The 19144-nt window shown below is 39.2% G+C and overlaps 1 protein-coding gene, 1 long non-coding RNA gene and 2 other non-coding genes across 4 annotated transcripts in view; 1 reads left to right on the plus strand and 3 right to left on the minus strand.

Annotated features, from left to right (window-relative positions):
• Positions 1 to 19144, minus strand: part of LOC126367414 (uncharacterized) — a 97650-nt gene that overhangs the window by 42265 nt on the left and 36241 nt on the right. The window lies entirely within an intron of this gene.
• Positions 484 to 19144, plus strand: part of LOC126367294 (uncharacterized) — a 537003-nt gene continuing 518342 nt past the window's right edge. The window contains exon 1 of the mRNA XM_050010741.1: positions 484 to 1026. Within this exon, the coding sequence (XP_049866698.1) occupies positions 989 to 1026 (38 nt within the window). The 5' untranslated portion in view covers positions 484 to 988. The remainder of the gene's footprint in view (positions 1027 to 19144) is intronic.
• On the minus strand, positions 14616 to 14687 carry Trnae-cuc (transfer RNA glutamic acid (anticodon CUC)). The gene has a single exon. It is a non-coding gene; the product is annotated as a tRNA-Glu (tRNA).
• Positions 17648 to 17718, minus strand: Trnag-gcc (transfer RNA glycine (anticodon GCC)). The gene has a single exon. It is a non-coding gene; the product is annotated as a tRNA-Gly (tRNA).

Here is a 19144-nt window from a genome sequence, read left to right on the forward strand (position 1 = left end):
TCATTTAAACAGGTGTGGGGAGAAGAAAACTATTCAAATAATGTCTCTTCTTCAAACGACTGTAATAGATAAAGCGAAGATGTTAAGGCATCTCTTTGTTGACACAAGTGCAAATATTTTATGGAATTTGGATTATGTCAATAAAGGGGTTCGTTCAACTTCTCATTTCTGAATTTGTGAAGAAATAACCTAGGTACCTACCTAATTTAGAATATTTACTTAATTAAATACACACGTAGGTACATACTACCTACCCTTCTAACTATTTACGTTGTAGAGAAACACTAGAACTCAGTCCATAAAATTATTTCGGAAGCGGACTGACTCACAAACAAAACAAAAACAATAGGTAAATAAAAAAACATAGCTCCAAGGACTAACCCTAAACACGAGCGAGAAACGTTACCAAAGGTCACCGCTAGATGGCGCTGTAACAAATACAAGATGGCGCCGCACTGCACAGCTGATCGACCGCGCACCTGCCGCGCGACCCGTCGCTTTGCGAGTCGAGCGATTGTGATAAAGCTATGACTCAGTCCCGCGTAGATGGACAAACGAACGCGTTGTGTCCTCGCTTATTTTATGAGCCAAAAATAAAATGATTCCGAACGAATGACAGTAAAAATGAAAAACTACTAAAAATGGAATGTACAATTTATGGTCGATGACGTATTGCGCGCCAACTGTCCTCTCGAGAGTTATCGATTAGCGAACTTCTTGAAATGTAGAGCGTTCAGTGTGTCTAGGTCACTCATATTTCGATGTGATCCGACGGAGTCAGTTCATCTCAACTTTTCAGTGCAATTAGTTATGTGATCTTATGTCAATCAAGTGAAATTCATTGTCAATGACTACGATAGTTTAGATTGAACTTAAATAAATGATAGTTTTAGATGAAAATAGTGTAATACTTACAAAATAGCTTGTATTTACATTAAGTGCTGATAATTTAAGTGGTGTTTTGTGTCTTGTGAGTGAAAACATTAAAATGTTTGGAGTTTTTATGAAGAGATTGAAACCCAAAAGGTATGTTACTACTTATGGTTATTGATAAGATAATAATCTAATGTTTCGTTATGATAACAGAATAAATCTAACGATAAATGTTGTAGTACCTATGCTAGCAACGTTGCCGTTGCGGTGAGTAGAAAATTGTATTTTTTCTTTAAAAAAAACTGTTTTTTTAGGTACTATTTTTTCGCAGCCATTAAGGACTTACTTGAGTTGTTAATAAGTTACTACTGATCATAATGTTCTCGATTACCCTGCAATAAATCATCGCCTTGATTACCTAGTAAAAAAAAGTTTATTTGCATAGAATCCAAACATTTTTTACAATTTATAGATACCTACCACTGGGTAGGTACTGACCCACCTACATGAATTTTGCATAGAATGAACTTTTTATAAATTTTAAGCTAAAACGCAGCATTGGCACAGGACTTTTGAAGCTGCAAACTTGGTTTTACACAGAACGAAGCTTTTCATAAGTTCGATCGCTTGTTTGGTTGATTGAAGGGAGGTCTGTACCCAGCAATGGGACGTTTACCCTGTATGTTAACGGCTGTTTATGTGGGTATTATGTATGAAGTACGATTGCAGGATCCATGATAGTTGATGCGGTAGCTTTTGTATGACTGCATACATTTTGTTGGAGGCGCGACTAGTTCCTATCTACTTGTCCTAAAAATGTACAAAAGTGCTGTATGCAGTGGGTTCGATACCATCTCGGTCTCTAAACCACTGTATTCGACTTTGAATTCAAGATTGATATCACGTGCTTACCAGGATTTGTGCCCGAAGAACAATCAGAATAGGCTCGCCCCCGATTATATGGGAAATAAACATAGCTGGTAACGAGTAGGTGTATACGATACACCTCTGCCTACCTCTTTGGGGATATAGGCGTGATGCTTTGTTGTAAAGCAGTTTACTAGATTAGAAGCTGACCTAGGACGTACATTGACCAAACTGGATATGTCCTTAGAAATGGTTCAGTACGATCTACTCTGAACCGGCGTGCGTGTGTGAAACTGTGATGTGGAGGAAGCAAGAGAAGTGTGTCAGGATCAAAGAATCCCATAGTCTCTGCTTACCCCGGTGGGAAGTCGGCGTGAATTTATGTATGTGTGTGTAACAGCTTTCGTGGTCTAGTGGTTCGAGCATTGGGCTCACGATCTGGAGGTCCGGGTTCGATTCCCGGTGGGGACATTTTAAATCACTTTGTGAGACTGTCCTTTGTTTGGTAAAGACATTGCTGGCTTGAATCACCTGATTGTCCGAAAAAGTAAGATGATTCCGTGCTTCGGAAGGCACGATAAGCCGTTGGTCCCGGGCTACTAGCCCAAACACCTCCCGCAGTGGAGCAACGTGGTGGAGTATGCTCCGTGCCCCCTCTGGTTGATTGAGGGGAGGCCTGTGCCCAGCAGTGGGACGTATATAGGCTGTTTATGTATGTGTGTGTAGAAAGTGACAGGTGTTATACTTTGACAATGTGATGTACAAAAATTATCATCCGGTAAATTTCTGAGAAACTCTTGTCATAGATAATGAACTTGATTGTTTCTAAGGACTGTTATCGTATCAGATTTGTTAGATATCTACTTGTTGTCATTGTTATCTGATAAATGTAATTAATTCATACTTCGGGGATACAGGGGTGATGATGTTATGCTATGATGTCTAGGTATTAATACTTGCGTCGGATGGTAATTACCATTAGGGACCATTCAGGAAGTTCCACGCAAAAAATACAGATGGCGCTGTACAGATTTGCCTTCGTTAAACTTTCTAATTTCACGGATAACCGACACAAAGTCATCTTTTATTTTTTGACATGTATCACAAAAATCATATATTGTGATCCCTAGTTTGGTTAGGACATTACAGGCTGATCACCTGATTGTCCAAAAAGTAAGATGATCCGTGCTTCGGAAGGCACGTTAAGCCGTTGGTCCCGGTTACTACTTACCGATGTCAGTAAGCAGTCGTTATAAGAGCCATGTCAGGGGCCTTTGGCGGCTCAATAGTAACCCTGACACCAGGGTTGATGAGGTTGGTACTCCACCTCACAACCCACACGGTAGAAGAAGACTGACTATGCGCGATTTTTCTCTGACGAAATAAGTACATAGTATTTTTATTATTTTGACGTTTAGTAAATGATGACGATTTCTCCGACCGATTTCGACTCCTAGTCGGCACGACGCTGATGAGCCCGAAGATGGCTTATGTAGCCTATCTTTACAGTGAACTCCCGCGCACAGTGAGGGCACGTGAGCACACCGTTTTGGTAATTATAATGAATAGCGGCAGGAGGACAGGCCTTCAACTCATCACGTTTAGCGTCGAGGTCTGCCGTGCGCTGTTGCTCGAACTCGTGTACTCGCCTCATCACCAGCCTGCGCCATTCTGGGCGCTGTGCTGCCAAACCCTCCCATTGAGAAGGCTCAATGGTGCATCTTCTCATATGCCGCTTCAGAACATGTTTATACCTAGCAAGTATGTAACTTGTGCTGCATTGCGCTCCGTTCTGATTGCATACATGCGCACTGCATGCAATATGATCCGGACATAATTTGTTTTTATTCGTATGACTTGCATTAACGTTTTTGCCTGGAGTCGAATCCGATACCTTGCATTAGCTGAGTCAGACGTTAGCAAAAAATGCACCGTGTGTATATGCACTGCAGATTGCTTGGTACGTACGGTCACGAGCATTAATATGTATACACTTTGGTACTATGTCACATTAACTTTTTTGACAAATTGAACTGTAAGTCTCACTAAATATCAAATATGTTAGTGCGACAGAGTCCTAAAGTGGGTACATTATATTGCTCATGACTGTACATAGAATAATATACATGTATAACACTAGCGACCCACTCCGGCTTCGCTCGGGTGCAATGCTGAGGATAAAATGTAATTATTTACGACATCACATTAAAAACCTCAAAAATAACAGTGTTTCTCCACTATTTAATGCATATTATTATACATATAAACCTTCCTCTTAAATCACTATATTAAAAAAAACTGCATTAAAATCCGTTGCGAAGTTTTAAATATTTAAGCGTACATAGGGATATAGGGACAGAAAAAGTGACTGTTTTATACTATGTAGTGATGATGCTGTTAAGAGTACAATACACACATACACACACATCGTCCTAGCATTACCTATTCCGTTTTTGACAGGGTCCACTTCCCTAACCTGAAGATTTGACAGGTCCGGTTTTTACAGAAGCAACTGCCTGTAACCTTCCAACCCCCGAAGGGAAAACCAGCCCAATACAGGTTATTTAATGCATTTCTCGGGAATATTTGTTTCCTCACGATATTTCCGATATGGGGCTGATTAGCCTGTACATAGTAAGTAAGTAAAATGTTTATTTTTCATAAGAAATACAGAAAATATTGGTACAATAAAAACCCCACAAAACCAATTCCTCGGTTTGTCTGTGGGAGTGGAGTTCGCTTAATGTTATTATGTTTAAGATACTTAAAGTTAACTTACAGCTAAGAGATATTTTAGTTTTTTCTCGTCTCCCCGTCAATCAACCGGGCGGAGGAAGTATGGAGCATATTCCACTACGCTGCTCCGCTGTGGTTTGGTGGAGCTGTTAGCCCACGATAAACAGCTTAACGTGTCTTAGTAGTACTAGAAGTACAGTATCTGGTGATTCAGCCTACCATGTCCTTACTGCCCTTACTTTTCCTTACAATGTACTTACAAACAAAGTACAGCCACACAAAGTAATTTTGTCAATGTCCCAATAGGGAATCGAACCCGGACCTCCATACTAAAGGACGAAGTTAATTAAAAATATGACATGCAAAAAACATTCCTTGTACCTCTAAGATGTAGACAGATGTAATTTAAATATTGTGCAAAGTTTTTGCACTGAAAATGAGGGCACAATTTTTTCCACCCATTTTGCATTTTGGGTAACCTCCATTGTTGTCTTAAGACATTTATTTAGTCAAATCATTGTCAGACCGGCAGTAATGAGTTTGAGTCAGACTAAGTAATTATTAAAAAAAATACATTATTTTGGCTTTAAGTAAATGATGGTCTGGTAACCTGATAAATATAAGTATACTTGACGTATGTAGCCTGAAAAAGTTAAGTAAACGCCACTTATAAACTGATAAAGTTAAGAAATTACATCATCAGTCCACTGATGATGAAATTCCCACCGGGACACACTATAGATAGTCCTCTTTCGCGGCTTGTAAGACCCAGAAGGGGTGACATCGGCGGGGGGCTTTTCTTTTGACGTGACTTATTGTAGATTTGCCGCAGATGGCATTAACTACTTGGCCGGACAAAATGGGGAGCGCTGAAGGCTCTCACCCGGATTGGTGCGGGGCGGAGATTTACCGTTCCTTATTATTATTTATTCTTTGCTGTGCTTTCTATCTGGTACGTAGTATTCCTTATGCTATGCTGATTCCATAATATTATTCTTTTAACCTTAGTATTATGCGCATTACCTACATTTTGTAAGCAGATTAATTTAAATTGTATAGTATAATTCCTTCCTACAAGTACTTTATAATATTATTTTCCTTATTATGCGGTTTATTATGTACATTTTACGATTTACATTCCATTGTTATTCTCATTAATAAAGTTTGCGTTTACCGGTAAGCAGAATTCTTACTAGGCTATAAATAATAAATAGGCGGTTCAAGGCCCCCAAGGCCCATTTTAGATTATATTTTTTTCTTTGTAAGTTGGGTTGAAGGCAAGAGGGAAACCACTGCCCTATTTTTCCCTAAAAAGTAGCATGGAGAATGGTACACCGACAAGAGTGTGGCTCTTAAATTAGTGATGATGATGAGTAAGACCAAAGAAATCTAGAAAGATCCAGAAGTACGTAGCATTGACCAAATTGGAGATGTCATTAGAAAAGATTTAATACGATCTACTCTGAACCGGCGTCCTTGTATGAAACGTGGATTAAGCAAGAGAAATATGTTAGGATCGAAGCACATGGAATTCCATAGTCTCTGCTTAGTCCGTTCGGAAATAAGCGTGAGTATATGTATGTATGTATGTATTTACAGCCTAGTGGTATAGCGAATACAAAGTTGGCCTCACGAAGCGAAGCTCCGGGTTCCATTCCTGATGGGGACATTGTTGAAATCACTTTGTAAAACTGTCCTTTGTTTGGTAAGGACTTGCAGGCTTGAATCACATGTTTGACCGAAAGCTTGTTAAGCCGTGCTTTTGGACAATCAAGTGATCAGACTGTGTTGTCTTGTTAAAAACAAGGACCAGGAGCGACTTCTGGACAGCTTGGTATTGAGATAACAGGCATTGAGAGAACAGTTGAAGAGCGCTGAAGGTGCACTGCTGTTTTGTTTCAAGATGAGCAGTGGTTTTGATCTGTCGTGACAGTATTTACTGAGATGAGCACGCCATGGTTAGAGAAAGTTTATTACATTACTGAGTAACATGTTACCAGTTGAACATCATCTTTGTGGAGCCTCAGAAAAAGCGAGAAGCGTAGTGGCGCGAAGTCTCAAATAGAAACTCTTTGATAATAACTTGATTTATATTAAAAAAATACTGTACACTTAAGCCATGCTTAACCTTGCGGTTTAGCCATGAAGGGTTTGATGAGAATGGGAGTTAGAGGTAGTCTCTGCTCACCCTAATGGGAAATAAGCGTGACTTCAACTTGTGGCTCTACTGAGTAGAGCAGTCAGAGTGAGTAGAGTCTACTCACTATCATCCCCCTAGCATTGTCCCGTTTTTCACGGGGTCCGCTTACCTAACCTGAAGATTTAACAGGTCCGGTTTTTTACAGAAGCGACTGCCTATACAGGTTAGGTCACAAACCACCGAAAGTGCATTTCGCGGGAATGTGGGATCCTCGCGATGTTTTCCTTCACCGCTGAGCACGTAATAATCATTTATGATCCAAACATGAATTCGAAAACAAATTCGACAATAATGATTGTCCAGCACAGCCTTAAACCCATTGGTTTGGATTCGAACTTGCGACCTCAAAGTGAGAGGCAAGCGTTCTATCGACTGGGCTTTTACGGCTTAAAATAAGACACGTAAAAAAAAAATAACCTGGTTTTGTCTTCGGGTTCGAAGGTCAGATAGGCAGTCGTGTCTTTAAAATACTGGACCTGTCAAAAATCTTTGTTAGGTAAGTGCGGACTTCTTTAAAAACGGGATAATTTCGGAAAAATCATTTCGAGTTTGTTTACACACATTTTAATGGATTTAATTGTACATTTCAAGTTTTAAGCCTAAAGTCATTGGATCGTAATAATCAATTACTAATGGATTATATTTAACTGTGATGTAATCGGAGTGACACTTGAAGTGTCTACTGGCTTACCTTGAACCCTATCTTGTTTATTTTCGTTCTTTGTGACTAGAATCTATAGAGGCCTTAGTAATTGTCTATTTATTTTGTTACTTTTTATTGTTGCTACCACGGAATAGAAGAAAAAGATAGGAAGGGTCAAGTGAGTCGATACCGACCCCGCCGGCGTGGTCGACGATTTCCCTCATTCAGCGCTTATCGCTATCGACCCACTAGGGTCGATTAATTCTTTCAAATATTTTTCCTCTCAGACGACGCCCTGAGCCGAGGTTCGCGCCCAACTGGGCACCCTCAGGTCTGTTGTCTTAAACGTTGTATCGGGTGAGAGCCTTCAGCGCTCCCCATTTGTCCGGCCAAGTAGTTAATGCCATCTGCGGCAAATCTACAATAAGTCACGTCAAAAAAAAAGGCCAAGTGAGCGCGAAACGCGCCCCATACAAGTATTAAGCAAATAGTTCGTTTATACTTCAACTTTGTACTCCACTCATCTCCAAAATTGACGCCGAAATAGTTACATTAAAAAGTCGTCTTGTGTATTATAACCTGCAGGGCAAAAAAACATAGCATGACAGTCGATAATTATGTCAATATCAAAGCTTAAACCTTAATGTATAAAATACTTTTGTATCATCATCAGCCCATTAACGTCCCCACTGCTAATGCAGCCGGGACTAATGTCTTAACGTGCTTTTCGAAGCACGGAGGAGCTCGAGATGAAAACTTTTTTTTTGTGGTCACCCATCCTATGACAGGCCTTTTTTTTAACGTTAAGAAATGCGTTACGCATAACACGCCGCCCGGGGGGACGACGTGGTTATGTGGGACTCCCCGGGTGTCGCCACCCGGTATACCCACTAAAACCCAACGGTGTTCCTCCTTGCCGCCGTGTGGCGGGGATACGGGATCGCAATTGCACACAACCATGCAGCCGGGACCAATGTCTTAACGTGCCTTCCGAAGCACGGAGGAGCTCGAGATGAAAACTTTTTTTATTGTGGTCACCCTTCCTATGACTGGCCTTTGCGAAAGTTGCTTAACTTCAACAATCGCAGACCGAGCGCGTTTACCGCTGCACCACCGAGCTCCTCACATTCTCCTCCCCCTCTTCCTCGCATTTAAGATAAATTACAAAAAATCCGGTACCTACCTGGGTTCGAACCGGCGCGCCCCGATTGAGAAGCAAGCCGGTGAACCACAAGACAAATACATACATACATAAAATCACACCCGTAATCCCTAATGGGGTGGGCAGAGCCACAAGTAATCAAAGACAACTTGCAGCCTCTGATGATACGATGTCGTAAGCTGGATATGATGAACCTTATGGTAAGCGTCAGTCTATCGCCCATAACATTAGTCCATCATGTTCGAGGACACAATTCCTCTGTCAGTTTTTACGACATGCCCGGGAAGATAAGCAGCTGAACGTGTTCTATGTTTTTTATTTGCTCCCAGAAGCATAGAAGCAAGAAAGAAATGATTATTTCTTTATTTAACTATTAAGTATTTGCCTTCTTTAGATCACCGTCTGAGCTATACATCATCATTAATTGACATTCCATTATACTAAACGAAGGGTTGCAAATGAACTATTGATTAAATTGCACTAGAGTGATTGCAATTTGTGCAACGAGAATAACCGTAGGCAGAGACGTTGTAAAGTTTTGGGGCCCTGATTTTTGAAGTATTCAACTTACGCGAGCTATTAAACAAGTTACCCACACGACTCCAGTAGGTACTTATACCTGTCTGATGTCGCCTTAAGGCGTAACTTTGCGATGCATATGCTCCGCACACCATGCGTCCCACGCTTTTTTTTTGACGTGACTTATTGTAGATTTGCCGCAGAACGCCGCACGCTTCTTAATTAAATTAAATTAAATTAAATAATTTTTATTACGGGTAACTTGGACCCAGGATGTTAGTAACAATATGTACGCGTTGTGTATTTTGATATTTGTGTTTTTTTTTTGACGTGACTTATTGTATTAACTACTTGGCCGGACAAATGGGGAGCACTGGAGGCTCTCGCCCGGTACAACGCTTAAGACAACAGACCTGAGGGTGCCCAGTTGGGCGCGAACCTCGGCTCAGAGCGTCGTCTGAGAGGAAAAATATTTGAAAGAATTAATCGACCCTAGTTGGTCGATAGCGATAGGCGCTGATTGAGGTAAATCGTTGAGCACGCCGGCGGGGTCGGTATCGGGGTAATATTTGTGGTAAAGCATGTGTGGCATCCGCCTTTACTCTGCCTCTAAGCATTGGGCTTCAAACATACCCTCGAAACATCATAGAAGGCGTAAAATTCAAATTCAAATATTTTTATTTCCATAATTGTGTTAGTCAAAATCTTATAAACTGTGTTAGCTGATCGCGACACACTAACCACCTTACAAATAAAAAATAAACCAGGGATGAAGTTAAGTTGAATTGTATAATAATTGGATTCAAGTTTGCTTGGCTGTCAAATACTTAAACCCACGTTCATCCCAGGTTTATTTTTTATTTGTAAGGTGGTATGTCATCTGAGGGAGTGTCGTATTTCCGACATGATCTACTTACCTATTTTATAAGTAATTTATGGCATATTTGGGGTCGACACTCAAGATTATGATGAACTAGATGATCCAGTGAACTTCATACCTCCTACCCTAAGGACATTAACCATTTTTCCCCCCTATTTTTTTACCATTTAAAACCTTCCTTGGACTAAGACAAAAATTTCAAAACGAAAATCAGCCAAATCGGCCCAGTCATTCTTAAGTTTTAGCCACACAAACGAACAACGATTGATTTTATATAGATATTACGGGCCGTTAATAATTGGGTCAGGTACTAGATTCAAGATAAATTATGAAATTCTGATTACTAAATAAAGACAGAATTAAACTAACGAAAACTTTTTATTTTTTCTATTTAACTTATGAATTTTAATCAAGAAAACGTAATAATAAGTGCGACATTTTATCACGTTGTTCTACAAATTTCGTGTTTTGACGTTCAGTAAAAAGTAACTAATTTGACTAGTTGAAAACTAGCCTATTATCCTAAAGAAAGGGCCGGTTACTATCCTTGATTCAGCCCTGTTTTTGCCTATAACCCGCAGGGTATGGACTGAGCAATCTTTCTCTCTTGTCGGCCGCTAAAAACACAGTCCTGGCTTAGCGCCTTCGGGCATTAACAAGATACGACTTTTAGTCTTGTACCTTTCTTGTTATGAGTTAAAAATTGTTTACTCTAAGTCCTGGCTTGAGTAAATAGATATTATCTTTCCGTGTTGCAAAGCTCTATTATCCTAGTCAGTTGTGTAAGGAATATGTTCAGCCGTCGAATAAAAGAAAGAGGTTGGAAGCACCAAGTGAGCGCGACAGACGCGCCGTACAAGTATGACCAGAAATCGTACTTCAATAGTTGAACTTTACTCCACTCGTCCGCATATTTAGGACACACAGAGCTTCGCAATAGTATATTAATAGGTAGTCTTGTGTACAATAGCCTGCAGGACAAAAATCAAATATCGACTATCAAGCAAGCAGATTCCTTCTTATCACAGGAAAGCTAAATACTTTTGTATACACTATCTTACAAAAGGTAATGATAATGTTGCAGCTTATCTAATATATTATATAGATTTTCAACTGACAAAGTCATTCAGTGGTTTAGATACCGAGCTAAGATTCGAACCATTATGGGATGTAGATCATTATATACAAGAGCTCTCTAAAAAAGGTATTTTTGTTACGATAAGCAACTATACACTTAGGTAGGTGTTTGTTTCAAACATATTGATTCTTGCGTGATAACTAATTGTTTCATTGGGACGGAATAGTACTGACAAGTTTAGCTGTGCGAAGTTATCCACAAATTAATAATAGGAATATATGTACATAGCAGGTATACTTTGACATTATAACGACTATAATATCATCTCACCTAGACTTTACATTAAACTCGTCACAAAATGTCTAGGTACATAGCGATTTGTCTAGTTTGTGTAAAGGTACGTTGTAAACTGCATTATGATTTAAATATAATACTACTCTTTCTGTCTCGTGTGGGTTGAGAGGTGGCTTACCAATCTCATCAACCCTAGTGCCAGGGCTATTGAGCCGCCACAGGCCTCTGACATGACTCATGTAAAACTACTTACTTACATCGGTAAGTATTAACCGGGACCAACGGCTTAACGTGCCTTCCGAAGCACAATCCGGATAATCTTACTTTCGGACAATCAGGTGATCAACCTGTAATGTCCTGACCAAACTAGGGTTCACAAGGTAATTTTGTGATATTTCCCCAATGGGATTCAAACCCGGGACCTTCTCGTGAGCCTAACGCTCAACCACTGGACCACGGAGGCCGTTAGATAGCACTTAAATACTCGTATTAAACTAATTCTAAATTTAAAATAAAATTAAAATACAATAACTATCCCTACAAAGATACAACTGTGCCGCTAGTTCAATTATGATCGAGGGCGTAACACGAATTATTACTATATTATTTTAGTGGCTAAACAAGCAAAAAATACGTTAGGGTGACCACCCAGCGTGAAGTCTTATATGCTGTTGGCTGTGAGCATTACAAATAGAGGGCCAATTTCCAATTAAAATCTCCACAGGAGACCGCCAGAGGGCACTAGAAAAATGAACGAGAATTGCTTGCGCGGGAGTGGAATCGGACGAGCGGGTTAAGAAAGATGTTGGGATGGGATATTTACTCGTATCTTGATTTTTTTATGTATTCAATACAATACAATTAATTCTTTATATATTTTTTTATTCTTTTTTACCTTTGTAGGTATTCGCTTCCAGTCTAGCGTGGAAATATAAAACACATCATCATCTCCCTAACGGCCTCCGTGGTGCAGTGGTTGAGCGCTGGGCTCACGATCTGGGGATCACGAGTTCGAATCCCGGTGAGGACATATCACAAAAATCACTTTGTGATTAGTAGATTGGTTAAGACATTACAGGCTGATCACTATAATATAAAGCTATATTTTTAGTGCAAACAGTCAACTTTGTGATTCTACTAATTCGCATTAAATTAGCCAATCATGCAAAAAGCATGTCAACTTGGTTTTTAGCCGACTTTGAAAAAGGAGGTTGTATAGTGTAAACTTAACCTACTTAAACATTTAAGCGTATACTCATCATTTCCGCTCGCCTCTGAGGCAAATGAGCAATATGTCACGTTAAAAAAATACCTCCTCAACATTAAAAAAAAAAAAACAGAAACTATGCAGAATCATACTTAGTGGTAGGTAACACAAATGCAAAGGCAGTCCTTCACAGGAATATTCGCTTGTAATTAGATATTATAAAATACTTTATTGAGCACAATGGACCCAAGATACAGAAATAAGGACAACAGGTACAGAAAGCCACAACAGGAGTTTTTTCTTTGGGAGTTAATCCAGTGCGGAACCGCTTTAAAGTGCGCACGCGCCGAAACATGACGAAGTTTCTTTGTACACATCTCACGTACTCGTAGAGAATCAGAGCATACAATGTTTGTATCTCACATCTTTCAACATTATAATTTGCACTAGAAAATGTGACTTCGGCGGTGTAGAGTATGTCTGAGTAGTGAATGCCGTTCAAAGCAATCTACCTGGGTTCGAATCCCGATGGGACATGTCACAAAAATCGCTTTGTGATCCTTAGTTAGGTTAGGGCATTTCAGACTGATCAGCTGTTTGTCCGAAAGTAAGATGATCCGTGCCTCGGAAGACGTTAAGCAATCCCGTCTACTATTTACGAGTACCTAAGCAGTTCAGTAAGTACATTTTAGTGATTATATTTTAATATGGAACCGTGGTAGCCCAGTTCGTAGAATACTTGCCTCTCACTTTGAGGACGCAGGTTCAAATCAAGCAGAGGCCTAAAACAATGATTCATTGTTGAATTTATTTTCGAATTCATGTTTGGATTATAAATGATTATCACGTGCTCAGAAGTCCAGCGTTGAAGGAAAAAATCGTGAGGAAACCCACATTCCCGAGAAATGCATTTTCGGAGGTATGTCTAACCTATATGGGGCAGCAATCCCTTCGCAGATTGGAAGGTAAGACAGACAGTCGCTTCTATGAAAATCGGAACAAATGTCAAATCTTCAGGTTAGGTGAGCGGTCCTTGTGAAAAACGGGATAATGCTAGGGATATGATTTCAATATGGATTAAATTTTAAAACAGCTTCAATGCCCGGTATTGGTTAGATCAGACAAAGTTCAAAAACTAGTGTTCTGACTTTTTATAAGCATAGTGGTGCTAATTCCTGTAAACACCATCTAATTTTATTTTAGGTTATATCTGTCATTTTCTTATCCGCCGAAAAGGAAAGGGACGGGTAATCGACAAGCATAAAATTTATGGAACACACGTCAATTTTAAGCACAAATCTAAAACAACCGTCTAAAAATTCGCCCGGGTTATTCATTTATTTACTCATTCTTCCTAAAATTAAGAGCTGTCAATCATCCGTCCCTTTCCTTTTCGGCGGATAAGAAAATGACAGGTATAATTTAAAGTAAAATTAAGAGATGTCTGCAGGAATCGGGGCCAGTGACGAGCATCCGTCGAGATTTATGATTTATTTTATTAAACAGTATAAGTCGTTACATCAGCAATGTTTGGGGCCTATGGCAGCTCAGTAACCATGACACCAGGGTTGATAAGGTCGGTTATTGCTCTCACGGCCCACACGAGAATATAATAAATAAATAAAGCTTGGCAGAGTTAATCGGAGATTTTAACCCTAAAGAAACCGCGTAGTAAAATGCAAATGCAAGATATTTATCAAAGGAAACAGTAAAACTATAAAACAATCACTGAGCGATGCACGTTATAGCTCAGTTGTTAGCATGGTCGGATGCGCTCGACTGGTCGACCGGGAAGTTACCCTGCATGTCGGGTGGTCAGTTACAAGCTCAGCTACCCTACTCGAATAAAGTGATGGTTTGTGGTTCACTGGAGAAACTAGTATGGTGGATTTTGATTACATAAAATCACGCTCGTAATTGCTATCGGGGTGGACAGAGTCTCAAGTCATAAAAGTATAGAAGACTAAAAACTATATTTAAATCCATTATTTTTTCATTTAGGGTACATTTCATACAAATGATCAAAAACTGATCTTAAAATGAGTAGGTAAAATGTACGTTTTATTTTTCGGCAATTAGAATGTCCTTTTTTTTCAAAAAATAAGTGAAAAAAGCAAAAAAAAGTCGAGGATAAAATCAAACAACTCAAAAAGATATTCCGATACCGGGAATCGAACCCGAGCCTCCTGGGTGAGAGCCAGGTATCCTAGCCACTAGACCATATCGGATATTGCTAGTGCTCGCGAAATAGCTATTCTCATTTTGTATAATGGTATGAAAAAATAAGATATTTTATTTTACGAAAAATAATATTTTTTTCATGAAAAACTTTTTTTGACGTGACTTATTGTAGATTTGCTGCAGATGGCATTAACTACTTGGCCGGACAAATGGGGAGCGCTGAAGGCTCTCACCCGGTACAACGTTTAAGACAACAGGCCTGAGGGTGCCCAGTTGGGCGCGAACCTCGGCTCAGGGCGTCGTCTGAGAGGAAAAATATTTGAAAGAATTAATCGACTCTAGGGGGTCGATAGCGATAAGCGCTGAATGAGGGAAATCGTCGACCACGCCGGCGGGGTCGGTATCGGGGTCCTGAAGTGTTAGGTGTCGCGAGCTGATTGGCTGCCTCTATGGCTAGAGTAATCGGGTCGTCGGGATCGTATATTACGTCCTTCGGGCGCCGATACTTTTCAGTACCGTCCCTAAGCGGAATGTACTCGGAAGCCGCAACTACCAGGGGAGACAGATAGACCGCGCCCTCCCCTTTAGTCTTTAGCGGGTATTTTTTATTCTATGGTGATATAAATAAATTAAATTAAATTCACCTTTTTTGGGGTTATGATAATACGTTTTTACAATTTAATATCAAACAGTATTTAGAATTTGTCAGAAAATAAATTTAAAGCTCATGTGAAGCTAGCTTTATGAAAATAAGATTAATGTTTACCTACGTGATAAAAATGCCTTGTATTAGGTTTATAGAATCTTTATTTCTTATTAAAGACTTACAGTCACTTACATAAGAAATACTTACTTAATAATAATCATGCTTACGATGCTATACAGAAACAAAGTTATAGAATGCTCTAAATAGAAATATTTTGTATTATATAATGGGAAAGTTTGGCCTTAAATGATCGATCTGAATCAATACGTTTTATATCGGACGGTAGTCGGTTATAAAGTGTTTTATATTAAATTGTGTTTTGTATTAAATGTGTTTATCTTGTTATCAAATAACTTGTAATGTATACCTAACCTACATTGAGTTAAAAGATGTTGCTGTTGCAGTATGTTGTCATTTCTTCTCCTAAGCCATAACACCTTGCGAAATGACGTAGATTCAAAAATGTTAAATTGAACTTCAACAATTTTAACTATGACAATTCCGTTGAATAAGTAATTCTGATTCGGATATGTTTTAGATAAATATGTAGTTATACAATACAATATATAACATATTATCATCATCAGCCCATATTAACGTCCCCACTGCTGGGTCACGGGCCTTCCCTATGGATGGATAGGTAGATCGGGCCTTAAACCACCACGCGGGCCCAGTGCGGAGTGGTGGTTAACGACTGCTAATGCAGCCGGGACCAACGGCTTAACGTGCCTTCCGAAGCACGGAGGAGTTCGAGATGAAAACTTTTTTGTGGTCCTCCATCCTATGACCGGCCTTTGCTAAAGTTGCTTAACTTCAACAATTGCAGACCGGGCGCGTTTACCGCTGCGCTACCGAGCTCCTTATATAAATATAAAAAAAATATATTATTTAATATAATATAGTATAGTATACAATTTGGATGGCCCCTACTTGGCTGCTGAGAAGTATCGTTTACGCAGGCAATTAAAATACCAAACAGTAATCTGCATGTGTCATTTGGCTAATTTTGAGTGGCCTAGTAGCAATTATATATTCTAGTGACCCAAATGAGGTGGCATTAACACGGATATAGATTTACCCATGATGCCATGATCGTGTGCAGAAGTTATTTCAATATTTAAGTGTAACTATGGTGCTAATTCCTGTAAACACCATCTAATTTTATTTTAAGTTCTATCTGTCATTTCCTTTTCCGCCGAAAAGGAAAGGGACGGGTAATCGACAAGCATAAAATTTATGGAACACACGTCCATTGTAAGCACAAATCTAAAACAACCGTCTAAAAATTTTACATTGGCCAATAACCCGACAGAATTATGTTGACAGCACACGTCAAACGGTTTGCGTATCAGGGAGCTCCTTTTGGATTCGCCCGGGTTATTCATTCATTTACTCATTTTTTCTAAAATTAAGAGCTGTCAATCATCCGTCCCTTTCCTTTTCGGTGGACATATAATATAAGAAAATGACAGGTATAACTTATATAAAGCGAAGCGGTATATAAAGCGAAAGTTGATGGTAGGGCTGGCAGAGGAAGACCGAGAAGGACTTATGATGACCAAATTGGAGATGTCCTTAGAAAAGGTTCAATTCGATCTACTCTGAACCGGCGTGCGTGTATGAAGCGATTGATGAATGTGGAGGAAGCAAGAGAAGTGTGTCAGGATCGAAGCAAATGGAATTCTATAGTCTCTGCTTACCCCGGTGGGAAATAGGCGTGAGTTTATGTATGTATGTACAGGTATAACTTAAAGTAAAATTAGGAGGTGTCTGCAGGAATCGGGGCCTACATATGTACCTGACTAATTTCTCTTAAGTGCAGTTCCCACTAATACAGTTCGCTCACCACCTATCACGTTGTTCTAACAGGAAGCTCGGTGAGGTGTGGATACTTAGGTCATCTTGCGATGGATGTACCTCTGACTACCCCAATTGGGATATGGGCGTGAACGTATGTTATTTTCTAGCGTAACTGACAAACAAAACTACAGGTTGTTAAGGTCAATAAAACCTTACAAATCCTGGAGTCAGTTATTATATTATTGAGCCGCACACACACCTATAGATAATAAATTAAACACGCCAAAATATTATTCGATACTTTAGTAGAATATCATTTTTGTAAATCATTTACAAACCTGCTTGTAATATGAACTCATTTCATCTATAAGTTCTATAACCTTTACATTGATGATTTTATTGATTAATGATGTGTCGTAAATGATTATTTGAACAAATACTTGCAGCTGTCAAGGTGTCGATAGAACGGAATAAAATAAAAAAAAACAAGATAAAAAAAGTTGCATCGGCCGGGAATCGAACCCGGGCCGCCCGCGTGGCAGGCGAGCATTCTACCACTGAACCACCGATGCTTATATCCGATTGACGAAAATACGTTTTTATTCAGACTGTTAGAGTGGATCTCCTTTCTCAATTTATCTTGACGTCATTTATAGCATTTTTATAAACGTACGTACTAGATACGTAGTGCGCCGCGTAGTGGTAGTACGTGATTAATTTAAAAACAAATTAAATATCTAATTACCCAAAGTAGGCACCTCGCAAGTTTATGTTTCGAAAAAAATATCAGAAAAATATTAAATGAGTACGAGTAACTAGGAATAAAAAAATACATTTTACTAGTAGATATTATTTTTGTTACCTATAAGGTTTTTAATTTTATTGTTAATGTTCCAAATTCAAATTTAAATATTCGTGGTTAATTATAAATTATTAAACTTGAATATTGTTATAAATAAAAAATCGGAACGGGTTCGATTTTTTTCAATTAATATACTTACTTACTTATCTTTTTTGATAAAAAAGAAAACATCTAAACAGCTTTATGGCTAGGGGGGTTAAAAAGGCCACATCGAAGCAATTCATCTAAGAAAGCAATATTGCTATTTGACATTTGTGTGCATTGCGTACTTACTTTTATATTTTTTAATTCATCTAAATGAATTGCTTCAATGTGGCCTTTTTAACCCCCCAGAACAGGATACAGACAGCACTGATTTCGTATTTAATTTTTAATCAGCGCACAGTCGTGATCCCGGGGAATTGTCTGTAACGAGCTCTCGTGACTAGCCGAGCATCGAACCTGAGACGTCACGCTAACACACCTAATTGTGTGCCTTTAGTCTGTAACAGGCTATTACGTGAGTTGAAATTGTGGTTGGAAAACGGAAGTGAAGAAAGGTGGTTAATTGTTCCTAGAAGTGTTTCGTGGAATAATACTGCGTTTAGCCACTTTTTACCCGACTGCGCCGAAACAAAAAGGAGGGTTATGTGTTTGACCGCTATGTAAGTGTATAGAGTACTGTATGGCACAATTGGATTTCGATGATATTTTTTTTACATGACTTCGTCGCACATAAATATCTGGTTGAAGATATAGGCAGTTATGTTTGTGGTAGCCATCTCAAATATCCGGTTTTCAAATAAAATTAAAATGCACGGTGTTGCAAGCAAAGTGAGTGGCTCTACCCCTAAAGTGCATTACACTCAAGAGCTCCACGAAGCCTCTGAAACATTCTGTTAGGGTTGCTAACGCAAAACATTTCAACTTAAATATATATATTTTTTAAGTTTACGCGGTTATTTATCATAATTAAGACACATAATAACGGGTTCTTACCGCGTTTAAAGCAGGGACATGAGACTCCCGATATTTCGACAGTGTTTGTTGCATCACGGGATGACATAAGATATGTTTTTTATTTCAATTGAATTATCTTCCCGAGCTTGTCGTCAAAACCGACAGACGACACGACAACCGTATCCGTTCGAAAATTA

Source organism: Pectinophora gossypiella, chromosome 6 (assembly GCF_024362695.1).
Source record: "Pectinophora gossypiella chromosome 6, ilPecGoss1.1, whole genome shotgun sequence".
Classification (NCBI taxonomy): domain Eukaryota; kingdom Metazoa; phylum Arthropoda; class Insecta; order Lepidoptera; family Gelechiidae; genus Pectinophora; species Pectinophora gossypiella.